Source organism: Melanerpes formicivorus, unplaced genomic scaffold (genome assembly GCF_026170545.1).
Source record: "Melanerpes formicivorus ecotype bairdi unplaced genomic scaffold, bMelFor1.0.p_v2 SCAF_56, whole genome shotgun sequence".
NCBI classification, from domain to species: domain Eukaryota; kingdom Metazoa; phylum Chordata; class Aves; order Piciformes; family Picidae; genus Melanerpes; species Melanerpes formicivorus.
In genome coordinates, this window is record NW_027142408.1 from 397087 (window position 1) to 420952 (window position 23866).

General features: G+C 64.3%; 3 protein-coding genes across 6 annotated transcripts in view; all 3 read left to right on the forward strand.

Annotated features, from left to right (window-relative positions):
• Positions 1–270: 270 nt before the first annotated feature.
• MAF1 (MAF1 homolog, negative regulator of RNA polymerase III) lies at positions 271–8242 on the forward strand. The gene is made up of 8 exons (XM_068161086.1): positions 271–616; positions 2339–2473; positions 3042–3170; positions 3961–4126; positions 5225–5346; positions 5968–6087; positions 6342–6461; positions 6631–8242. Exons 2-8 carry the CDS (start codon positions 2391–2393, stop codon positions 6650–6652), a joined length of 762 nt encoding a protein of 253 aa, XP_068017187.1. The 5' UTR covers positions 271–616; positions 2339–2390; the 3' UTR covers positions 6653–8242.
• Positions 8243–8780: 538 nt separating this feature from the next.
• Positions 8781–12580, forward strand: HGH1 (HGH1 homolog). Its single transcript, XM_068161027.1, has 6 exons — positions 8781–9328; positions 9406–9506; positions 10358–10456; positions 10533–10624; positions 11472–11594; positions 12189–12580. The coding sequence occupies exons 1-6, from the start codon at positions 8802–8804 to the stop codon at positions 12330–12332; spliced, it is 1086 nt and encodes a 361-aa protein (XP_068017128.1). The 5' UTR covers positions 8781–8801; the 3' UTR covers positions 12333–12580.
• Positions 12581–13220: 640 nt separating this feature from the next.
• The window catches only part of MROH1 (maestro heat like repeat family member 1), a 54144-nt gene continuing 43498 nt past the window's right edge, over positions 13221–23866 (forward strand). For all 4 annotated transcript variants that reach the window (XM_068161088.1, XM_068161090.1, XM_068161089.1 and 1 more), the window contains exons 1-7: positions 13221–13284; positions 15722–16052; positions 16878–17023; positions 17347–17478; positions 18541–18703; positions 19686–19784; positions 23007–23158. In XM_068161088.1, coding sequence (XP_068017189.1) covers positions 16031–16052; positions 16878–17023; positions 17347–17478; positions 18541–18703; positions 19686–19784; positions 23007–23158 — 714 coding nt within the window. In that variant the 5' untranslated portion in view covers positions 13221–13284; positions 15722–16030. The remainder of the gene's footprint in view (positions 13285–15721; positions 16053–16877; positions 17024–17346; positions 17479–18540; positions 18704–19685; positions 19785–23006; positions 23159–23866) is intronic.

The window sequence follows — 23866 nt, forward strand, 5'->3', positions numbered from 1 at the left end:
CCGAGCGCGGACGAGCCCCGCGGTGCCTCCCTTCGCTCCGCTCCCTATGGCGCGGCGCCGAGCCCGTAGATGGCGCCTCTCACCCCCTGCCCTGATTGACAACCGCTCCCCCCGTCTTTGTCCCTGCCAGCCAATCAGAACTCGGAGCGCTCCGGCCTGTGGGTGGGGCCTCGCGGCTCTCCCCGCGGAGGGCGGGAGCACTGCCCTGATTGTCGTCCCTGCCCGCCAACTGAAGCGGAGCGCCGCGTCGATTGCCAGGGCCGCCCTCCAATGGGGAGGAGCGGGCTGTCAGCCGCTGCTCGGGACGGACGGGCCGAGGGTGGGACCTTGCCGCTTGTTGTCGTCCGGTGCTTGAGGAAGAGATCGGCCGTTCGTTCGCTCATCGTTACCGGGAGACTCCCAGGTCTCGCTCAACCGCTCGCTCCGTCCCGAGCACTCGGGGACATGTCGAGGTGGGCGGAGGCCCGGTGGGCCGGAGCCAGACGGCGGACGGCGGCCGAGGCACACTCGCCCTCCTCCAGCTTTCCCCGGAGACGCTTCTTTTTGCAAACGTTCCGAGCGTGAAGGAGTTGTCACGGCGAGGAGGCCCCGCTGGGACAGAGAGCAGAAAACGCCGGTAAGACCGCTCCCATCGCCGCCCCCCAGGACCCGTACCCCCCGCCTTTTCCGCGGACTGCATTTCCCAGCGCGCACCGTGGCGGTGCGCGGGGCACCAGCCGCGCTTCGGCCGCGCGGGGCATGCCGGGAGCCGTAGGCTCAACGGGCCGTGCTCCGTTATTGCGCGGGGCATGCCGGGAGCCGTAGGCCGCTAGGCGCAGGGCGTGCCGGGAGCCGTAGGCCTCAGCGGTCCCCGCGGGGCATGCCGGGACGGCGTCTCCGCTTCCCGCCCAGCGGGGCCTGTCACCTTCAGGGCGGCCCCGGGGGGGCCGGGCTCGGGCCTGCCTCCGGCGGTGTCCCGCAAGAGGAACCGTGCCCGGGAAGGGCCTGTGCTGGCTGCCAGCGCCTCGGGGCTGTGCTGCAGGCCCCGGGCAGCGCCTGGTCCTGTCTGTGTTTTCCCAGTTGTGGTGTCTGTGGCGGCTCCTTTTGAATCCCGCTGCGCCTCTGGCTCCTCCCCCGTCCTCCCTGTCTCCCCTTCTCCCCGTCCCCCCCCATCTCCCCGTCCTTCTCCCCCCCATCTCCAGTGTTCCCACTCCCCCCCTGCCAACGCTGCCACCTTCTGGTCAGGTAACTCAGGGGTGTCAGAGCTGCTTCCTCCCCAGACCAGCCCCCACCAGCCGTGGTGGTCACCATCCTCAAGAGGAGGCTGTGGCTCGTGTTCACAGCCTGACGTCCTGCGCCCCAAACTCTTCCTTTCCCTTTCTCCTTTCTCGAGGCTGAGCCCCTAAGGTCATCTCTTACCCGTTCCTGGCTCTGCTCAGCTGCTTTTATATTGGGTGGTTTCCTTGCATCCTGCTGAGCTGTGGCTCCTCAAGGCCTCAGCTTGGCCTTTGTTGCCAGCTCTGCTCTGGTCAGCAGCAAGCTGGCACATCCCAGCTTCTTCCTGCAGTGACTCTTTGGTGACAGACCACCAGCTCTTGATTCTGTGGTGCCCACTTCTGTGTCCTGCTCTTGGGTTCTACCAAGGCCAGAAGGGCTCCTGGCTGGCTGTGGGCAGAGGGGCTGGAAAGTGAGCTGTGGATAAGGCCCTGGGGGGTTGGTGGCAGCAGCTGGAGAGGAGCCAGGGAGTGCCCAGCTGGCCAAGCAGGCCACCAGCAGCCTGGCCTGGAGCAGCCCCAGGCTGGGCAGCAGGAGCAGGGCAGGGGTGGTGCCCCTGGGCTGGGGGCACTGGCAAGGCCACCCCTGGAGTTCTGGGCTCAGCTTTGAGCCCCTGACTCCAAGAAGAACCTTGATGGGCTGGAAGTGCCCAGAGAAGGGCAAGGGAGCTGGGGAAGGGTCTGGAGAAGAGAAAGGGTCTGGAGAGCTTGTGAGGAGCAGCTGAGGGAGCAAAGGAGGCTGAGGGGAGACCTTGTGGCTCTCTGCAAGTCCCTGAGAGGAGGCTGCAGCCAGGTGTGGCTCTCAGCCTGTCCCCATAGCAGGGCTGCTCCATCCCTCTGATCCCTCTGTGGCCTCCTCTGGACCTGCTCCATGACCTTTGTGTTGGTCCCAGCAGAGCAGAAGGGCAGAATCCCCTCCCTTGAGCTGCTGATTGACGCAGCCCAGGACATGCTTGGGTTTTCCACAGCTCCAGGGGGAAGATTCCAGCCCCAAAAGCACTGGGGGCCTCGGGAAGGAGGGGAGGAGCTTGGTGAGCTCCCCAGGGTCCCCTGGTCCCCACCTGCAGGGTGTCCTTCCTCGGCAGGATCCGCTTTGCCGCAGCCCTCGTGCTGGGAGCCGCCGCGGGCGCCGGGAGCATGAAGCTGCTGGAGAACTCCAGCTTTGAAGCCATCAACTCCCAGCTGACAGTGGAGACAGGAGATGCTCACATCATTGGGAGGTAAGGCAGGAGAGAGGCTGGGGGGAGGAGAGGCTAGAAGGAGCAGAAGCTAGAAGAGAGGCTGGAGGGAGGCTGGAGAGAAACTGGAAGCAGAAGAGGCCAAGGAGAAACTGGAAGAGAAGGTGGAGGAGGAGAGGCCAGGGGGAGACTGAAGGAGAGGAGAGAAGAGAGGCTGGAGGAGGAGAGGCCAGGGAGAGACTGAAGGAGAGAAGAGAAGAGAGGAGAGAGGCTGGAGAAGGAAAGGCCAGGGAGATACTGAAGGAGAGAAGAGAAGACAGGCTGGAGGAGGAAAGGCCAGGGAGAGAGTGGAGAAGAAGCTAGAGGAGAGGTGAAGGAGAAGGTGCAGGAAGGAGAGGGTGGAGGGGAGGGAGGATGGAGAGAAATAGAAGCCAAAGAGAGGCTGGAAGAGAAGGTGGGGGAAAAAAGGCCAAAGAGAGGCTGGAGGAGAGGTCAGAGGGAGGAGAGGCTGGGGTAGAGGTGTTGGGGGGGTGGTGGATGGCCCTGAAGAGCCTTTTTTGGCTTGGTGCTGCTTTGGGACATGTTGGGGTGGTTCTGCTGTGTCCCTCAGGATCGAGAGCTACTCCTGCAAGATGGCTGGGGATGACAAGCACATGTTCAAGCAGTTCTGCCAGGAGGGACAACCCCACGTCCTGGAGGCCCTGTCACCTCCTCAGACCACGGGGATCAGCCCCAGCAGGTACCACAGGCTCCTCTATGTCCCCTGCACCATGGAGAGCAGGGTGGGGGTGGGACCTGGGGACCTCCTCAACGGTGGGTGACATAATTTCTGAAGTTCTGGGCTGACTTCTCTGCTTCTTCATGGAGCTGTTGAGGTTGAAAGAGGAGCTCCTGGAGTCCAGCCATGGACCCAGCACTGCCAGTGCACCACCAAACCATGGCCCACTGCTTTGAAAGCCCTCCAGGGCTGGGGACTCCACCACTGCCCTGGACAACGTTCAAGAGGCAGAAATGGTTCCTCATGGCCAACCTCAACCTCCCCTGAGACAACCTGAGGCTGCTTCCTCTTGGCCCAATGCTTGGCACAAGAGCTCTCAGCCCCAGCTGGCTGCAGCCTCCTCTCAGGGGCTTGCAGAGAGCCACAAGGTCTCCCCTCAGCCTCCTTTGCTGCAGGCTCCACACCCCCAGCTCCCTCAGCTGCTCCTCACAAGTTCCCCAGACCCTTCCCCAGCTCCCTTGTCCTCCTCTGGACACCTCCAGCCCTTCAAGGTCATTCATGGAGTCAGAGACCTAAAGCTGAGTCCAGCACTCCAGGGGCACCATCCCTGCCCTGCTGCTGCTGCCCAGCCTGGGGCTGCTCCAGGCCAGGCTGCTGGTGGCCTTCTTGCCCCCCTGGGCACTCTCTGGCTCCTCTCCAGCTGCTGCCTCCAACCCCCCAGGGCCTTTCCCAGCAGGGCGGCTCCCTGGTGGCTGCTGTTTGGTGGTGGCCATGCTGGTGACACCTCTCACCTCCCTGTTGTGCCCTGCAGGCTCAGCAAGAGCCAGGGTGGGGACGAGGAGGGTCCCCTCAGCGACAAGTGCAGCCGCAAGACTCTCTTCTACCTGATCGCGACCCTCAACGAGTCCTTCCGCCCCGACTACGACTTCAGCGCCGCCAAGAGCCACGAGTTCAGCCGGGAGCCCAGCCTCAACTGGGTGGGTGGCCAAAGCCCCCTGAGCTCAGCCAGCAGGGGCTGCTCCACTGTGCTGCCACCAGCCCGGGGAACCCAGCCCAGAACCCTTCCCTCGCTCCCTCCTCAGCCTTGGGATGAGGCAGATCCTCCCCAGCAATAGCTCTGGGGGATGGTTTCTCCAGGAGGAGGCTTCTGGGCTGTCCTTTTCTCCAGCCATGCTGGCTGGCTGTCTTCTGGCTATCAGGGTCCAGCCAGGCTGTTGTAGTCCAGGAGAATATAGACCAGAAAATGCCCTCCCTGACCAGGGAACTTTGCAGAGAGGCTTCCAAGAAGCCACCAGACTCTGCACTGGGAGAGGCTTGGGTGGTGTGTGCCCCAAACACCTCAGAATCCCACAGTTCTGGTGTGGTGTGCAGGGAGCTCTGGGGCTCACCCAGGGCAGCCCCCTGCTCCAGCAGGGGCACCCCCAGCAGGTGCCCAGGATCCCCAGGCCCAGCTGCCTTTGCAAGCTCTCCACACAAGGAGACTCCACAACCTCTCTGGGCAGCCTGCTCCAGGGCTCAGAAGCCTCCAAGCCAAGAGGTTGCTCCTGAGGGAACCTCCTGGCTTCCACTTTGTGCCTGCTGCCCCTTGGCCTGGCCCTGGCCACCACTGGCAAGGGGCTGGCCCCAGCCTCTTGTCCCCCAGCCTGCAGATGCTGAGAAGATTCCCTCTGAGTCTTCTCCTGCCCAGGCTCAGCAGCCCCAGGTCCCTCACTCTTCCCTCCTCAGAGTCTTCTCAGCAGCTTCCCAGCCTGCAGTGGCCTCTGTGCAGCAGTTGCCAGGCTGTGAGCTGGGGAGCCCAGCCCTGGCCCCAGTTGTGCAGCTGTGTGCTGAGCAGGGCAGAGCAGAGGGGCAGGAGAACCTCCCTTGTCCTGCTGGCCACACTCTGCTGCATGTCCCCAGGGGAGCCTTGGCCTTCTTGGCCACCTTGCTGGCTGATGGGGACCTTGTTCCCCCCCAGCACTCCCAGTTCCTTCCCAGCAGCTCCCCCTCTGCTAGACTGGGGCAGGGGTTGTTGCCCTCTCCCCAGGGGCAAAAGGAGCAGCAGCAGCTGCTGAGGTGCTGGTGGCTCCCTGCAGGTGGTGAATGCTGTCAACTGCAGCCTCTTCTCTGCCGTCCGGGAGGATTTCAAGGCCCTGAAGCCGCTCCTGTGGGATGCAGTGGACGAGGAGATCTGTCTCTCAGAGTGTGACATCTATAGGTAACCTTCTGGCCACCTAAAGGTGACATTTGGTGGGGTGGCTGTGAGGACCCACCTGGAGCAGGGCACTACCCACAGAGATGCCCTTTTGTTGCTGTCCCATCCCACACAACCCTTGGAGATCTCCTCCCCACGTAGCTGGTGTGGTCTCATCCTCCTTCTAAAGCCATCTAGGGGCCATGGCATGGTTCCTGTCACCTGACAGCTGCTCCAGGTAGCCACCCAGCTCTTGAGCACACAAGCTCATGGTGGCTCTGAGCTCACCCAGCTTCTCCAACATCTCACTGGTGGTCAGGCACTGGAGCCAGCTGCCCAGGATGGTGGTGGAGCCACCGTCCCTGGAGGTGTTCAGGACCATGTGGACATGGTAGGCACTCGGAGGCATGCTGTAGTGGGCGTGCTGGTGCTGGGTTGATGGTTGTGCTTGCTGATATCAAAGGTCTCTTCCAGCCTCCGTGGTCTGATGGCTGTGCTGGCGTTGGGTTGATGGTTGTGCTTGATGATACTGAGCCTTTTCCAACTGTAATGATCCCATGATTCTAACTGGGCCAGGAGCAGGGCTGGCACTGGGAGCAGAGCCTGCCAGGGTGTCCCTCATGCTTCCCCCTCTTGCTGTTGCAGCTACAACCCCGACCTGGACTCGGACCCCTTTGGAGAAGACGGCAGCCTCTGGTCCTTCAACTACTTCTTCTACAACAAGAGGCTGAAGAGGATCGTCTTCTTCACCTGCCGCTCCATCAGGTCAGGCCCCAAGTCACCCTGAGCCACGCTCAAGCTGTCACCCTGCAGAGGAGGAGCCTTTGGCCACCGCCAGCCCCCTAGCGGTGGATCGTGCGCTCTGGGCACCCTGGCCGGGGCTGGGGCCCCACCAGAGCCTGGTGACGAGCCGAGGTCCCCGCGGTGCCCCTTTGCTTGGCAGGGGCCCCTGAGGGGGGCAGCGAGGCCCGGGGGGGCCCTGCCCGTGGCCAGCCCCTCTTCCCTCTTCCCCCCACCAGCGGCTTCGCCTACACCCGGCCCGAGGGTGGCCAGGAGCTGGACATGGACCTGGGCGAGGAGGACAGCGAGAAGAAGGGGGATGGCGGCGACGCCGAGAGCGGCGGCATCGAGGAGGACAGGTGAGGGCCCCCTCTGCTTACCCTGAGGCTGGGCCACCCGGCTGCCCCCTCCCCCTGCCCCCACGCTGGGATTTGGGAATTCTGGGATTTCCTCCCCCTCCCAGGCCCCTCCCCCCCACCTCCTGCCCCGGCGGGTACCAGCCGGTAACGTCAGGCTCCTTGCTTGCAGGCTGCGAGTTCTCTGCATCTGACCGTGCCCAGCAGTCCCAGGGGCCAGCAGGACCCCCCCTGGCTCCTTCTGCCGTGTCCCCCCCCCCACGCCAAGGCAGCCCCCAGCCCCACATCTGCCTCCCCCCGGCCACCGCCGCCTGGCTCAGCCCCACACTGACACTGGAGGACCTTCCCAGTACCCAGAACTGGTATGGACTGGAAGCAGCTGTGGCCTCCTGGCCCTACCGAGGACATGGCCATGGCCAAGCTGTTGTCCCCATTGGGGGGGGTGGGTCTTGGCCAGCCCTTCAGGACCCCCCTCCCCAGAACTCCTGCTGCACTTTCTGGCTGCACTGACCCCTCAGACTCCTGCTGGGCTCCACAGCTCCCAGTTCCTTACTGGTGGTGACCCAGCCAGCGCCGTCCCCCTGTCCTCTGGCTCCGTCCGTCTGTCAGGCGAGGGGGGACACACCCAGCTGCCTACCCCCTGAGCCTTCCCCTCCCCCCCCCCAGAGAAGAGCTGCTGCTGCCAGGGGGTTGCTTTGCTCCTGCCCCTCCTCCCCTGCACTGGTTTCCTCCCTCATTTGAGGGGTTTGGTTTGGTTTGGTAGCCTTTTACTGGTGGCACCAGTAGCCTGCACTGGTCCCATGCTGGGGGGCCCACCGGGGGTGAATATTGGCCTGGGGGGGTGAGGAGGGGGATCAGCTTGCACACACTCCCCCCACCCCCCAGGGTTTCCTGGGTTTGATCTTGAACCACAAATGGCTTTGGCAGGTTTGGGGGGACCCCAAGTGCCCCCCTGCACACCCAGGCTCCCAGAATTTTGGGAGGTGTCAAGTATCTCCCCTCCCCACCCAGAATTTCAGGGCTACCAAGTGCCCCCTGTCCCCATCCAAAGTTTTGGGGTGTACCAAGTCCCCCCTGGCTCCTCCTCCAGGCACACAGAATTTTGGGGGTCAAGTCCCCTCTCCCTACCCATTTTTTGGGGGTCTTACCAAATCCCCCCTCCCCACCCAGGCACCCAAAGTTTTGGGGGGTACCATGTGCCCCCTTAGGTGCCAGAGCAGGTGAGGGGCCTCAGCTGAGCACGCACAAATGAGGGGCAACATCCAAACTGCCCCCTCCCCACCTCCAAATAAGCCCACCCCTGGGGGGAGCTTCCTGTGCACCCCTCTTCTGCCTGGGGGTGGGGTTCCCACAGGTAGGGGCCGGTTTGGTGGGGGGGTGGAAGGTGCCCCATGGCTGGAGAGGCTGCTTCCCTGGGGTTGAGAAGCTCCAGAGGGTGCTGGGGGTGTCCCTGTCCCCTAGGGGTGCAGGGAGAGGACAGAGACCCCCCCCCCCCCCCGCCTCCCCACCCAGCACCAGCAGTGGTGGGGGCTGTCCTAGCACGGGTCCCAGCTCCCAGGTTCCTCCCAAAAGAGGGAAAATCGTTGGCTTTGAGTTGGGTTTGTTTTCCCTCGAGACTCCTTAGCTCAGCCCCCAGCCCGGGGGAGGGCTTTGCTCCAGCTAGCGTGGGACCCCCAGCCCAGGTTCTTGTGCCCCCCCCAGCCAGCCCCCTTCGGTCCCCCCAGCAGGGAGGTTGAGCTCACAGCGCAGCATTGGACCCTCGCACCAATAAAGAGTTTCTGTCACCCGCCCCTCCTTCCCTTGGCGACACCGCGCGGGGGTGGCTCCGGGACAACGTGCGTAATAAGCCGGGGGCAGCACGGGGACCGGATTGGGTCCCCCCGCCGGGGACAACCCGGGGACCGCCCGGATGCCTGCACCGGGTCCCTGCCCCTCACGGGACACCCCGAGGGCCACCGTGGCAGGGCACCGGGCAGCTCTTCGGTGAGGGAGCTGGGGGCTGCTCATCCCACCGAGGAACAGAGGAGGAGCAGAAGGGTTTCAGCGCCCGCGGGCTGTAGGGCTGACCGCTTTCTAGAAGGCATCTGTTGAAGGGCCGCGAAGAAACGGCAGCACCGTGCCAATGCTCCGCCACGGCCCGCCGGACCCGAACCATACGGCGCTGCCGCCCGCCGCTCCCGGAAGCCCTTTCCCCCCTAGGCCCGCCCCCCCGGGCGGCTGTGTTGTAGCTGATTGGCTCCTTGTCAGCGTGGCCCCGGCCGCGCAGAGCCCATTGGCTGCCATATCCGCCAATCGCCTTGCGGTTGCTAAGGGGCGGCGGCCCTGTGAGAGACGCCGGCCAAGATGGCGGCCGCGGCGGAGCAGGCTGCCATGGTGGAGCTGGTGGAGCTGCTGGCCCCGGCGGCGGGCGAAGCGGCCCGGGAGGGCGCGGCGGAGGCTGCGCTGGCGCTGTCCGGGGATGCGGCGGGGCGGCGGCTTCTGGCGGGGCGACCAGAGGCCCTCACGGCGCTGCTGGAGCTGGCGGCGGGGCCTTCCCCCCGGGCCGGGCCCTGCCCGCCGGCCGCCCGCCACGCTCTGGGCTGCCTGGTGAACGTCTCGGCCGAGCCGGAGGCCCGAGAGCCGCTGCTGGCCGGGCTGCACGCCCTGATGGACCTGCTGCCGGGGGGAGCTGCTTGCGGGGTGCTCGCCAACCTGTGCCGGGAGCGGGAGGCGGCCCGGCGGGTGCTGCGGGGCCTGCGGGAGCGCGGCGCCGGGCTGGATCCGCTCCTGCGGGCCCTGGGGGAGCCCCAGCCGCCGCCGCAGCTCGGGCCGCTGCTCTGCAACCTCAGCCAGCTGCCCGAGGGACGCCGCGGGCTCCTCGACCGTTCGCGGTAGGGCTCCGGGCCGGAGCTGGGGATCGTCTGTGGCCCGGTGGGGCCGGCCCGCTGTGAGCGTTCCTGGCCCGCAGGTGTTCGGTGCAGCGGCTGCTGCCCTTCACGCAGTACCGGGACTCCGTGATCCATCGCCGGGGCATCGTGGGGGCCCTCAGGAACTGCTGCTTCCAGTACGGTGAGAGCCCGCAGCGGGCCCAGCCCCCGGGGAACCGGCAGCGGCTGCCCTCGCTCGGGACTGCTGGGGCTGTCCCCAACGCACCAGTGCTGCTGGGACTGACTGCGAGGGAGCCTTCCTCATGGCAGCCCCCGGGGCCTGGGCTTTAGAGCAGTGACCAGAGCAGCGCTGGTGACAGCGTGGGGAGAGCTGGAGAGGAGCCAGCTGTGCCCAGCAGCCTGGCCTGGAGCTGCCCCAGGCTGGGCAGCAGCAGCAGGGCAGGGGTGGTGCCCCTGGGGTGCTGGACTCAGCTTTAGGTCCCTGGCTCCAAGAAGGACCTTGATGGGCTGGTGGTGTGCCCAGAGAAGGGCAAGGGAGCTGGGGAGGGGTCTGGAGAACTTGTGAGGAGCAGCTGAGGGAGCTGGGGATGTGGAGCCTGCAGCAAAGGAGGCTGAGGGGAGACCTTGTGGCTCTCTGCAAGTCCCTGAGAGGAGGCTGCAGCCAGCTGGGGCTGAGAGCTCTTGTGCCAAGCATTGTGCCAAGAGAAAGCAGCCTCAGGTTGCCCCAGGGGAGGTTGAGGTTGGCCATGAGGAAGAATTTCTGAGGCCTGAACAGGCCTGGCCCAGGCTGCCCAGGGCAGTGCTGGAGTCCCCATCCCTTCAGGGGTTCCCAAGCTGTGGTGCTGAGGGCCGTGGTTTGGGGGTGCCCTGGCAGTGCTGGGTCAGTGGTTGCTCAAAGATCTCTTCCAACCCATGGCATGATTCCACTTCTCTCTCCAGTTCCACTGGTGGGAGGGGCTGGGAGGGGCTGGGGGGCCAGGCTGGGCTTTGCCCCCAGTCTTGGCAACTCCCCTGACCCTGGGTTGTCCCCAGAGGACCACGAGTGGCTGCTGAGTGAGGAGGTTGACATCCTGCCCTTCCTGCTCCTGCCTCTAGCAGGCCCTGAGGAGTTTCCTGAGGAGGAGATGGAACGTAAGGAGGTGTCCCAGGGGCTGGGGGGTGGCAGGGGGCTGCTGGGTGCCACCTCCTCAGGCTGCTTCTCTTCCAGGGCTTCCTGTGGATCTCCAGTACCTGCCCCAGGACAAACAGAGAGAGGAGGAACCAGACATCAGGAAGATGCTTCTGGAAGCCATCATGCTGGTGAGTCCTCAAGTGGTGAGGAGCTGGGTGTGGGATCTGGGGTGTAGAAAGGTGTCAGGGCTGCTCCAAAACCATAGTGGGGCCAGGAGGCCCTCATGGAGAAGTGGAGTGCAGGTTGCCTGCTGCTGTCCAGTGTCTTCATGAATCATCTGGGTGGTGGAGCAGAGCCTGTTTGGAGGTGACCCCAAGCTGGTCCTTGACCAAGCCCAGGCAGTAGGACCTGCAGAGGAGCGATGGGCTGGAGGGCAGGACCCCAGGTGGCACATGAGGCAGCAGCATGGTCCTGTGGCAGGGGTGCAGGAGGAGAAGGGCCACATGGACTGCCAGCAGAGGGGAGGCTGGCTCCAGTGCTGAGCTCCCCAGGGTGAGAGGGAAGAAAATCCAGGGAAGGGCCAGGGATGGCAGAGCCTCTAGCAGGATCTCTGCTCTGAGCAGAGCCTGAGGGAGCTGAGCCTGCTCAGCCTGCAGAAGGCTCTGGAAGAGCCCTGGAGGGAGTGAGAGGAGCTGGGCTCTTGCCCATGGTGCCCAGTGCCGGGGCTGGAGCCCTTGGGCACAAAGCAGGACGCTGTCACTGCCCTGGCACAGGCTGCCCAGGGAGGTGATGCTGGAGTCTCCATCCCTGGAGATTCTCAGACCCCTTCTGGACATGATCCTGGGTGGCGCCACCCGAGCACCAGGTGTCCCTTCCCTCCCCACCCAGCCCTGCTGCCTTGAGAAGAGACGCCGAGCTGGTGTGCCCTGAGCTCCTTCCAGCCTCCTGGGGGCTGTCCCACCACCCCCGCGGGCGCCGTGGCTCCGTGCCCCCTGCCCCGCGCCCTCCCTCACCGCCTGCCTCTTCCCCTTGCAGCTGGCAGCCACCAAGGCCGGCCGCCACGCCCTGAGGGAGCGCGGCACCTACCCGGTGCTGCGGGAGCTGCACCGCTGGGAGCGGCACCCCGAGGTGCTGCTGGCCTGCCAGAAGCTCATCCAGGTGAGGAGGAGCCAGGGCCCTGGGAGCGCAGCTCTGCCGCCCCTCCCTCACTGCGCTGGGGGCTGCTTGGGGGGGGGGGTCACTGCTGGGGGATGTGTCTGGGTTAGGGGAGAAGGAGGTGTCCGGGGGGGGGGGCAGCCTCTGCGGGACGTGTGTGAGGCCCTGTGTCCTGGCTGTAGGATAGCTGGGCAGGGGGATCAGGGACATGCCTGGATGGGGATCCCAGCTGTGGGTGGGGATCAGGGGCATGCCTGGATGGGGATCCCAGCTGTGGGTGGGGGTCAGGGACGTGCCTGGATGGGGATCCCAGCTGTGGGTGGGGGTCAGGGACGTGCCTGGATGGGGATCCCAGCTGTGGGTGGGGGTCAGGGATCTGTCTGGGTTGGGATCCCAGCTGTGGGTGGGGGTCAGGGACATGCCTGGATGGGGATCCCAGCTGTGGGTGGGGGTCAGGGATCTGTCTGGGTTGGGAGTCAGCTCTTTGGGACATGCCTGGGTGGAGATCAGGGCTGGTTGGGTGTCCCCATTGTGTGGCATGGTAGTGAGAAGGAGGAGAGTGGGGGTCACCCTCTTGTCACCCCTCCCTGTCACTAGGTGCTGATTGGGGATGAGCCTGGCCCTGGCATGGAGAACCTTCTGGAAGTGAAGATCCCTGAGGAGGTGGAGCAGGAGCTGCAGCGCCTGGACAGGGAAGAGGAGCAGCAGCTGGAAGGGGAGCAGGAGGAGCCCCCGCGGTGAGGAGCTGCCCTGCTCCATGTCACCCACAGACTGCCCCCACTGTCACCCCATGGCGGGGGGCAGCTGGGCCCCAACCCCACAACTGCTGCTGGGGGGCACCTTGTGATCTGGGGGGGTGGTCCTGCAGGGCAGGGATTCCCCCTGACTTCCCAGGGGCTGAAATTCCCAGGGGCAGATGCCAGAGCTTCCCTACCCCCTCCCAGCGTGGAGGTGCCGCAGAAGTGCCTGGTCAAATAAAAGGGTTTCAGCCCAAAAGTGCTGGGGGGAACTGGGAGGATGGGGGGAGAAGGGATTGGAAATGCCTGGGGGTGCTGGGAGGGTCAGGAGGGAGCGGAGGGGGATGCAAGGAGGGGGTGCTAGGAGAGTCTGGTTTGGGACTGGGGGTGCTGGGAGAGGTATTGGAGGGGAACTGGGAGGGGCTGGCTGTGCTGGGAGGGAACTGGGAGGAACTGGGGGTGCTAGGAGGGGATTGGGAGGATCTGGGTTGGGGCTGGGAGTGCTGAAGGGAAACCAGAGGGTTGTGGAGTGAATCTCGGGGGCTCCTCGGGAGGCTGTGGGGTCCTCTGTGGTGGGGGGCAAAAGGAGCAGGGGTGGGGGTGCCCCGGGCACTACTGGGGCATGCAGGAGGGAGGGTGGGCTGCGGCCTCCATGGGCTTCAGGGCCAGGGCTCGGGGGTTGCCCTGTGTGTAGCACCCCGCTGGGCGGCGGGTCAGGGACCAGGGGCTGGAGGTTCCCCCCCCAAAGCCCCCGCGATGCGCGAGAGCGGAGCGCGCCCTCTGGCGGGGGCTGTCCGGCAGCGCGCATGCGCGCGAGGGGACGGGAGCTGTTGGAAGTGGGCGGCCCCGGTGGGCGTGGCCGCCGGAATAGGCGTCTGTGAGGGCGTGGCCAGCACCCGGAAGCGGCGCCGGGGGGGGGTGGGCGCTGAGCAGGTCTGGGCTCAGCGGCGGCCGCGGTGAGTGAGGGCGGCGGGGAGGGGAGCAGGGAGAGGCCTGAGGGGACGGCGGCACCTGAGGTGGGGTCGGGGCCGTGGGGCTGGCACCTCCCGGGCCGGACGGCAGCTGCCGGGGGCGCTTCGGGGCCCAGGAGGGCTGGCGGTGGGGAGCCGATGGCGGCTCCGGTCCCCTTGGCGGCTGCCTGGAACATCCTTGCGAGCTCCCCAGGTCGCCCTTCACATCTCTGGGAGCTTCCCATGTCTTCCCGCTCACCCTTGAGAGCTCCCCGCGGCCTTCTTCCCACCCTTGAGAGCTCCCCGCGGCCTCTTCCCATTTCTGAGCGCTGCCTCTGGCCCCCTTGGGGACTTCTCCTGCCCCTCTCCCCGCCTGTGGCACTTCCTTGTGTCTCCGCTTTTCGGAGCTTCCCGTGTTGCCCTTCCCACCCTTGGGAGCTCCCTGTGTCCCCTTCCCACCTTCGGGAGTTTCTCATGCCTCCCTTGGAAGCTTCCTTCCCACATCCCCCCTCCCGCCCTTGGGAGCTGCTCGTGCTCACCTTGCCCCTCGCGGGGGCTCCCTGTGTCCCCCTCCCGCCCTTGGGAGCTGCTCGTGCTCATGTCCCCCTCACGGGGGCTCCCTGTGTCCCCCTCCCGCCCTTGGGAGCTGCTCGTGCTCATCTCCCCCCTCGCGGGGGCTGCCTGTGTCCCCCTCCCGCCCTTGGGAGCTGCTCGTGCTCATGTCCCCCCTCGCGGGGGCTCCCTGTGTCCCCCTCCCGCCCTTGGGAGCTGCTCGTGCTCATGTCCCCCCTCGCGGGGGCTGCCTGTGTCCCCCTCCCGCCCTTGGGAGCTGCTCGTGCTCATGTCCCCCCTCGCGGGGGCTCCCTGTGTCCCCCTCCCGCCTTTGGGAGCTGCTCGTGCTCATGTCCCCCCTCGCGGGGGCTGCCTGTGTCCCCCTCCCGCCCTTGGGAGCTGCTCGTGCTCATGTCCCCCCTCGCAGGGGCTCCCTGTGTCCCCCTCCCGCCCTTGGGAGCTGCCTTTGCCTCTGCTGGGCAGCTTTACAAGTTCCCTGTCGCACCTCTAGTAGGTCCTTGTGCCTTCCCACCTCTGGGAGCTGCCTCTGCTTCCCTTGGGAGCCTCTCATGCCCAACCTTCCCATCCTGGGCAGCTTCCCATGCCCCTTTCCCACCTCTGGGAGCTGCCTGTGTCCCCTTCTCATTTTGGGGAGCTTCCCATGGGCCCCCTCCCCCGTTCCTGAGGGGATTAACTGTTGAGATCTCCTCCTCCACCCTGGTGGTGAAGCTCTGGTGCCCATTCCTGGCCCCTGCCCGCACTGGGGGGCCAGGAACGCTGCAGCTCCCCTGGGGCAGTGGAATTCCCACCCTGGCTGGGGCTCTTCCAGAGGGAATTCAGGGCAGGCTTTGCTTTCCCTTGGTCTCTTCTGGGACTCAATCCCAGCTCCATAGTAGGCCAGAGAAGGTGGTGGTGTCCTGAGAGCCATGTGGGAATGACTTGGGACAGGCTCTCTGGGAGCTGCCTGGAAGGGAGGAGGCTCTGCAGGCAGCCCTGGCCTCGGAGTGTGGGCTTTGGAATCCTGCTCTCCCTAACCAATTGCTGTACCTGGGGGTGTGGAGGAGCTGCAGCCTGCCCAGGCCCTCGGCAGCAGCTGCAAGGTGCTGGGTTTTGGGGCCAGGTATTTGGAGCACAGCCCTGGCTGCTGCCTGGAGCTGGCACAGGCTCAGCAGGCTTGGGGCAGCCTGTGCAGGGACTCTGCAGGGACTGGGATCTGGGTCAGGAGGTCCTGGCTGGGGGTTGGGCTGGGGGCTGGCAGTTCCTGAGCAGGCTGTGGGACTGTGGTGAGGGACTCCACACAGCTGGGGGGGTTGGGCTTGGCAATTCCTGGCTGGGAATTGGGTGAGGAACTCTTGGCTGCATTCTGGGATCATGGCTAGGAATCCCTAGCTGGATTTTTGGGATCGGGGTCAGGAATTCCTGGCTGGATGTTGGGATCAGGGTTACAGATCCCTGGCCAGGCTCTGGGATCAGGGTCAGGAATTCCTGGCTGGATGTTGGGCTGTGGGTTACGGATCCCTGGCCAGGCTCTGGGATCAGGGTCAGGAATTCCTGGCTGGATGTTGGGATCAGGGTTACAGATCCCTGGCCAGGCTCTGGGATCAGGGTCAGGAATTCCTGGCTGGATGTTGGGATCAGGGTTACAGATCCCTGGCCAGGCTCTGGGATCAGGGTCAGGAATTCCTGGCTGGATGTTGGGATCAGGGTTACAGATCCCTGGCCAGGCTCTGGGATCAGGGTCAGGAATTCCTGGCTGGATGTTGGGATCAGGGTTACAGATCCCTGGCCAGGCTCTGGGCTCAGGGTCAGGGACTCACGGGGTGCAGCCAGGGGCGATGCTTTTCCTTCCCACGCTGTTTTCCTGATGGCAATCCTCTCTCCCTGTGTGCAGGTGAGGAAGGGGAGGGCAGGAGCTCCCCCTCCAGCTGCCCCCAGCCCAGGGCCGGGCTCCATGGAAGCGCAGTGCCTGCCTCCCGCCGCAGCCTCCCCGCGCCGGCCACCTGCCGCGCCGCCCTCCCCGCGCCTCCCCTAGGCCTGCTCCGCCGCCTCCCTGCCTCCAGCCTCGCTGTCCCCGCCTGGATCCAAGCTTCCAGGAGCCTTCTCCTTGGGAAGGGACGAGCAAAGAGTAAAGATAGGTTCCCCGGGGCTGGAGGAGGCTGCCAAGCGCCCGCTGCCGGTGGGGAAGCTGGGGACACGCAGCATGATGGAGTCCCGCCTCAAGCGTGAGTCTGCCGGGCAGGGAGGCCCTGGGCACCCCCCAGGGCAGCTGCCAGCTGGGGAGCTGCCAGCTGGGGAGCCTCCCTTGTGCTGCCCCAGCAGGCCAGGAGTCTGCTGCTTTCTGCTGGAGCGGCAAACCGGCTGGAGGCGGCGAGATGGGAGGAGGGAGGGCTTGGCTTTCCTTCTGGGTTGTTCCTTGCCCTCCAGAGCTAACCTGGAGCCTCCCTCCCTGCTGCAGATCCCTGGGGGATTAATGAGCTCTGGAGCTTCCAGCTGCTGAGAGAGCTCAGGAGCTTCCCAAGCTAATCCCAGCTAGGCCTGGAAATAAGATCCATCCCCCCCCTTCCCCTCCCTTTCCCCCCCCCCCCCCCCAATTATTTATTTCTCTCCTCTCCTTTAAGGCGAAAAATGGATTTTAACCCCCAGTCTAGGACATGTGAACCCCCAAAAGAGACAACTAAAGCCCAAACTGGATAATTTGACCCCCCCAGAGGGGCATTTGCCCCCTGACTGGGGCCTTGCCCCCCTTCCCCATGAGAGAGGCATTTGCCCCCAGGCTGGGGCCTCTGAACCCTGCTGCTGCAGGGCCAGAGGCAGGGCTTTGGATGGTGCTGGCTGGGTGGGACACCAGCAGAGGGGTGGTGAGGATGCCTGCAGCTGAGGATGAGGCTTGGGGAAGCATGGATGAAGGCACTGCAAGTTTCTTCTCCTTCCATTAGCTTCCAGCTGGGCTGCTCTGGCAGAGTTAGTGTTGCTGTGGGGGTGAGGTTCAAGCCACCAGGCTCCTGTTGGGTCCAAAGCAGGCTTCCCCTTTGCTTTGCCTTGCCCAGGGCTTGCCACAACCCTGATGGATGCCACCACAGACAAGGACCCCCTGGTGCAGGAGCAGATCTACAATGCCTTGTGCTACCTGGGGGAGTCTGAGCCCGAGGAGATCCTCCACGCCTGCGACGAGTACCTGCGGCAGCACGACAAGGTGGGCCCTGCCCTGCCCTGCCCCCCCTGCCCCTGCTGCCTTTGGGCTGCTGCTTCTGCAGGGGGAGGCTCTGGCCTGCCAGGCTGGGGGGAGCAGCTGGCTGGGAAGCTTGCCCCAAGGGTGGCCTGGGTGGAGGAGTGGTGCTAAGGTGGTGGCATGGGTGAGGAATGGGACTGAGGCTGGTTGGTGGGACCGAGTTGCTGAGTAGTGGAGACGTTGGCTGGGCCCCTGCTGGGTGTCTGCTGGCCCCAGGAGCTCTGGGACATGCCCTGGGGCAGCTGGGTGGCCTCCCCTTGGCCAGCTCTTTCACCATCCCATTGCAGCTGGCTTATCCTCACCGGGTGATCATCCTGAAGGCCATGGAGACGGTGGTGAGGAACAACATCAGCCTCTTGGACAAGAGCACAGTGAAGGTGGTGATCTTCCTGGCCTCTAATGAAATGACCAAGTCAAAGGTAGAGTTCCAGATCTTCTCTTGACACCATCATGGTGGTCAGCTCTGGGGCTGCCCCACTGCTGGAAGTTACTGGGACCCATGTCTGGAAGAGAGGTTTGGGGCTCTCCAGAGTCACCTGGCCAGGATGGCTGGGTGAGACCAAAGGGATGAGCTGGGCCAAAGCCAGGAAGGCTGCAGGCTGGGGACACAAGACCTGGAAAGTGCCTGGTGGGAAAGGCCTTGGGGGGTTAGTGGCAGCAGCTGGAGAGGAGCCAGAGAGTGCCCAGCTGGCCAAGAAGGCCACCAGCAGCCTGGCCTGGAGCAGCCCCAGGCTGGGCAGCAGCAGCAGGGCAGGGATGGTGCCCCTGGGCTGGGGGCACTGGGGAGGCCACCCCTTGAGTTCTGGGGTCAGGTTTGTGCCTCTTACTCCAAGAAGAACCTTGAGGGGCTGGAACTGTCCAGCAAAGGGCAATGGAGCTGGGGAAGGGTCTGTAGAACTTGTGAGGAGCAGCTGAGGGAGCTGGGGGTGTAGAGCCTGGAGCAAAGAAGGCTGAGGGGAGACCTTGTGGCTCTCTGCAAGCCCCTGAGAGGAGGCTGCAGCCAGCTGGGGCTGAGAGCTCTTGTGCCAAGCATTGGGCCAAGAGGAAGTGGCCTCAGGTTTTCCCAGGGGAGGTTGAGGTTAGCCATGAGGAAGAATTTCTGCCCCTTGAGGCTTGTGCAGGCCTGGCCCAGGCTGCCCAGGGCAGTGTTGAGTCCCCATCCCTGGGGGGTTTCCAGGCCAGGAGCTGTGGTGCTGAGGGCCATGGTTTGGTGGTCCCTGGCAGTGCTGGGTCACTGGTTGGGCTCCATCAGCTCAAGGAGCTCCTCCAACCTCAGTTTTTGCATGATTCTGGAAGGGCCTGGCAAGGTAGTTCTGGGGGCAGGAAGGAGACAGGACCTTGAGAGCCTGCTGGTGCCCATGGGGAGCAGATCCCCACCTAGTCCTCACCCTGCTGTGTCTCCTGCCCTGTCCCCTCCCCCTGGCACCGGCAGCCAGCCTGGGCCCTGCCTCACATGTCTTGTGCTGCCATGGCTTCTCTAGGAGGTGATCAGGGACTGGCAGCAGGCTGCCAGCAGTGTGCTGGTGGCAGTGGGACAGTGCTTCATCAACAAGGTGATGGAGGAGGTGCTGACCAAGTTCCAGCCTGGCATCCTGCCTCACTACTTCGTCCTGCAGACCTTCGCCAACCTCTCGGTGTCCAACGGTGAGGAGCTGACCTGTGGCTGCTCCTCCAGGCTGCAGAGCCATGGGAGGCTGCTCTGGTTTGGGGGGGGGTCTGGGGTGCTGGAGCTCTGTGGTGGGGCATCTCCACCATGTCATGTCTGCTGAGCCAGCCAAGGGGCTTCAGAAGGAACTTCTGGGTCTCTTGTGGCTTAGAGCTGATCACGGTGGAGATGTGTTGGGAAGGCCAAGGGTCCCCTGGGGACATGCAGCAGAGTGTGGCCAGCAGGACAAGGGAGGTTCTCCTGCCCCTCTGCTCTGCCCTGCTCAGCACACAGCTGCACAACTGGGGCCAGGGCTGGGCTCCCCAGCTCACAGACTGGCAACTGCTGCACAGAGGCCACTGCAGGCTGGGAAGCTGCTGAGAAGACTCTGAGGAGGGAAGAGTGAGGGACCTGGGGCTGCTGAGCCTGGGCAGGAGAAGACTCAGAGGGAATCTTCTCAGCATCTGCAGGCTGGGGGACGAGGCTGGGGCCAGCCCCTTGCCAGTGGTGGCCAGGGCCAGGCCAAGGGGCAGCAGGCACAAAGTGGAAGCCAGGAGGTTCCCTCAGGAGCAACCTCTTGGCTTGGAGGCTTCTGAGCCCTGGAGCAGGCTGCCCAGAGAGGCTGTGGAGTCTCCTTGTGTGGAGAGCTTGCAAAGGCAGCTGGGCCTGGGGATCCTGGGTACCTGCTGGGGGTGCCCCTGCTGGAGCAGGGGGCTGCCCTGGGTGAGCTCCAGAGCTCCCTGCACACCACACCAGGCTGGGAACTTGCTGGGAACTTTATGGCTCAGAGGTTGAGCTCCTGCCACACCAGAGGGGTGTCTGCTGTGTGGGGCTGTGGTCACCAGCTCCCACCTGCAGCTGTCACCATCTCTTGTAGCCAACTCCTGCTCCTGGCTGTGGGGAGCAGGGGTCTTCAGGTCCCTGTGCTGGGTCTGTGTCCAGCTGTTGGCCACATCTGATCCTCCCCTGCTTCCTCCCCAGTGTTTGGAATGGTGCCTTTCCTCAACTCCATCCTTGGGACCATGCTGCCCATGCTGGGGATGGCCAAGCAGGACCACATGAAGGCTGTCTTCTGCTATGGTAAGGTCTTTGTGGACCTTCTGGGCCCACAGTGGGGCTGGGTGTCCTGTGGGAGGGTTTCTCCCCTCCCTGGGGAAAGAGCTTGCTTGGACTGTCCTTGGCTGCTTGGGAGCAGGAACCTGGCTGGCTGTGGGGTGGGATGGAGAGCTGACAGCCTCAGCTCACTGAGAGCCACCAAAAGTCCTTCTCCATGTCCTGCCTGATCTGAGCCACTCCTGTTCCATGGCCCAGTGAGTGCTGGTGGGCTCTGTGTTCTCCTTTTGGTGGCCATGGATGCTCCAGAGCCATCCAGCTGAGGTGCCCATGCAGGTGGGATGGGGAGGGAAGGAGGATGTGCTCTCAGAGACCCTCTTGTGAAGCAGGTTGTCCCTTTGCTGGGACCATGAACCTGGCAGTTTGTGCAGCCCAGGGGCAGCCCTGGCAGGACCTGTGAGGAGGCCAGGAGCTGGTGATGGTGCTGGGCCAGCTCTTGTCCAGGCCACTTCTGTAGCTGTGCTGGAGCTGGTTCCAGGATGTGACCCTTGGGGTGGGCTGGCAGGGTGCCATGGGGCTTCCTCCTCCAGCCCTGGCCTCACCAAAGGCCACCCTTGGTGCTGAGGGCTTTCATCACCTCAGGGAATGCTTGAGGTTGGAAGACACCTTGGAGCTGATGGAGTCCAACCAGTGACCCAGCACTGCCTGGGCACCCCCAAACCATGGCCCTCAGCACCACAGCTTGGAAACCCCTGCAGGGATGGGGACTCCACCACTGCCCTGGGCAGCCTGGGCCAGGCCTACTCAAGCCTCAAGGGGCAGAAATTGTTTCTCATGGCCAACCTTGAAGGCAGCCTCAGGATGTTGTGCCTGACCTGTTTGGTGGCCTTCTGTGACAGGGCACTGCTGGTGGTGGGCAAGGGAAGAGCAACTGAAGTCTCCTCCCTGGACCTGTGCCAGGTGCTTGCCTCTGCCCCCAGGAGATCCTGGTCCCAAGAGGGAAGGATGGGGGTTGGTGGGTGAGGAACTGGCTGGATGGCCCAGCCCAGAGTTGCTGGCCAGTGGCCTGGGCTCTCAGTGGAGATCCTGCTGGGATCTGGAGCAACTGTTGGGGTCCTTGAGGTGGTTTTGCAGCTCCATGGGGGCCCCAGTGCAGAGGCACAGGCACAAGGAGGCCCTGCCCTGCAGGGTGCTTCTGTGGAGCCTGAGGCAGGCCCAAGGGGAGGACAGAGATCATAGTATAGCATCATAGTATCAGTCAGGGTTGGAAGGGACCACAAGGATCATCTAGTTCCAGCCCCCCTGCCATGGGCAGGGACACCCCACACTAGATCAGCCTGGCCAGAGCCTCAGCCAGCCTGGGCTTAAACACCTCATGTCCTCTCCTGCCACTTCCCATCCCCCAGAGCTGTGGGGAGCAGGCTGGGGAGCTCCTGGCCAGACAGACACCCAGGTCTTGTTCCTGAGGGTGATGATCCTCTCTTCTAGTGGGCAGGGCAGTACTTGTGGAGCTTCTCTGGCAGGACACCAGCTGGGTGGCAGCAAGGGTGAGGAGGAAGAAGCCATGTGATGAGCTCCTTGTGGCTCTGGGGTGAGGTCAGGCAGTGACTCAGCATCTCTGCTGGAAATAAACAGCTGCTGCAGGGGCAGAGCCTGGGCCACCTCAGCCCCCCCAGCATGGGCAGGGCCCAGGGCTGCTCCTCAAGACCTCCTTCTGCTTCCTCCTTGGGCTGGGACAATGTGGGCACCTCCAGCTCACCTTTGGTGCAGGGACCCTGAGGGCTGGTGTGCCCTTGAGTGCTTTCCCAGCCTCAGGGCTCATGGTGGCCTCTCTGTGCCATGTGGGCATCAAGAGCTGGGCACCACCAGGCTCTAGAGTGAGCAGCTGATGGGGTGGGCCCCAGGCAGACCACACCAGCCAGGCTGTGCTCCTCCAGTGTGACCTGGGGTCAGCTGCTGCTTTCCCTCAGTCTCACATCTTCTGGTCTTCCATCAGCACTGGGGAGGCCACCCCTGGAGTGCTGGGCTCAGCTTTGGCTCCCTGCCTCCAAGAAGGACCTTGAGGGGCTGAAGGTGCCCAGAGCAAGGGGGCTGGGGAAGGGTCTGGAGAAGGAGAAGGGTCTGGGGAACTTGTGAGGAGCAGCTGAGAGAGCTGGGGGTGTGAAGCCTGCAGCAAAGGAGGCTGAGGGGAGACCTTGTGGCTCTCTGCAAGCCCCTGAGAGGAGGCTGCAGCCAGCTGGGGCTGAGAGCTCTTGTGCCAAGAGGAAGCAGCCTCAGGTTGCCCCAGGGGAGGTTGAGGTTGGCCATGAGGAAGAATTTCTGCCCCTTGAGGAAGCTGGCAGAGCCTCCCCATGCAGGGATGGATGAAGGAGGGGAGCAGCTGTGTGTCCCCAGGCACTGTGTGGAGGCACAGTGAGGTCCATGTCTGTGCTCTGCTGCCCCTGGGGCTTGGGGCTGGAGGAGCTGAAGCACAGGCAGAGAGGCACCTGCTGGGGCTGGGGTGGCCAGGCAGGCCTTGCAGCCTCTCTGCTGTGTCCATCTCCAGACCCCTCTGCTCTGGATGGGGACTTGGAGAGCTGATGTAGCTCCAAGAGGTCCATCAGAGCAGCTGGAGCAACATCCCATGCTGGAGCTCCTGAACCTGGAGCCTTTCCTGCGTCCTTCACTGTTGGATTAATCCCAGATCACCTCCTGCTCTTATGTGATCCCTCAGGTGACCCAGGAACCCCCCAAGAGCCCTGCAGAACCCCACCAGCAAGCCCTGGGGAGCCCTGTAAGGCCATGAGGAGCCCCATAAGGTCCTGGGGAGCCTTGTAAAGCCTATGAAGCACCCCCCAATGTTCTGGGGAACCATAAACCCAAGGGCAGTCCCCTCAAGCCCTGGGGAACCTCATAGAGGCTGTGAGGAACCCTCTGAAGTCCTGGGGAGCAGCATAGAAGCATGAGGAGCTGCATAAAGCCCATGAGGAGCCCTGTAACGCTCTGGGGAGCTTTGTGAAACCATGAGGGACCCCATAAAGCTCCGGGGAACTCTATAAAGCTCTGAGGGAGCAACAAAAGCCCTCGAGGAAGCTCACAAAGGCCTAGGGGACCCCAGGAGTCCCCCAGCACGACCTCCTCTGGGGGAGTCTCTGAGCTGCAGTGCATCTGCCCGTCCCTGAGCAGTGCCCAGCCCAGCAGTGAGCACCTGCCTCCAGCTGGGGCTGGCACAAGCCCTGTGGGGCATCTAACCCCTGGCCTGCCTCCCAGCCCTGCAGCACTTCAGTGAGAGCATCCAGGAGTACCTGGCCAACCTGGACCAGGCCCCGGACCCCACGGTGCGGAAGGACACCTTCTCCGCCGAGCTCTTCAGCGCCTACGAAGTGCTCTTCAACAGCTGGCTGCAGCACCGCGAGGCCAAGGTGAGCAGCGCCCCCTGCTGGGGCCGGGCCCGCCTCTGGGGGCCTAGCCCCGGCCTGCCCTCAGCAGGGACAGCTCCAGCCCCAGCAGCTGGCTCACAGCCCCAGCCAAGCTGGCCCGGGCTGGCTCCCCACACCCTCAGGGTCAAAAATGTCCTGCTTGGATCTGCCTGAAACTCCTCCTCTAATGTGGTGGAGTTGTGGGGAGACTTGTGAGAGATTTTTGGGTCATGGAGTCCAGCCACTGACCCAGCACTGCCAGGGCACCCCCAAACCATGGCCCTCAGCACCACAGCTTGGGAACCTCTGCAGGGATGGGGACTCCAGCGCTGCCCTGGGCAGCCTGGGCCAGCCTGTTCAGGCCTCAGAAATTCTTCCTCATGGCCAACCTCAGCCTCCCCTGGGGCAACCTGAGGCTGCTTCCTCTTGGCCCAGTGCTTGGTACAAGAGCTCTCAGCCCCCCCTGGCTGCAGCCTCCTCTCAGGGGCTTGCAGAGAGCCACAAGGTCTCCCCTCAGCCTCCTTTGCTGCAGGCTCCACACCCCCAGCTCCCTCAGCTGCTCCTCACAAATTCCCCAGACCCTTCTTCTCCTTCTCCAGACCCTTCCCCAGCTCCCTTGCCCTTCTTTGGGCATCTCCAGCCCCTCAAGGCCCTTTTGGGAGTCAGAGGCCCAAAGCTGAGCCCAGCACTCCAGGGGTGGCCTCCCCAGTA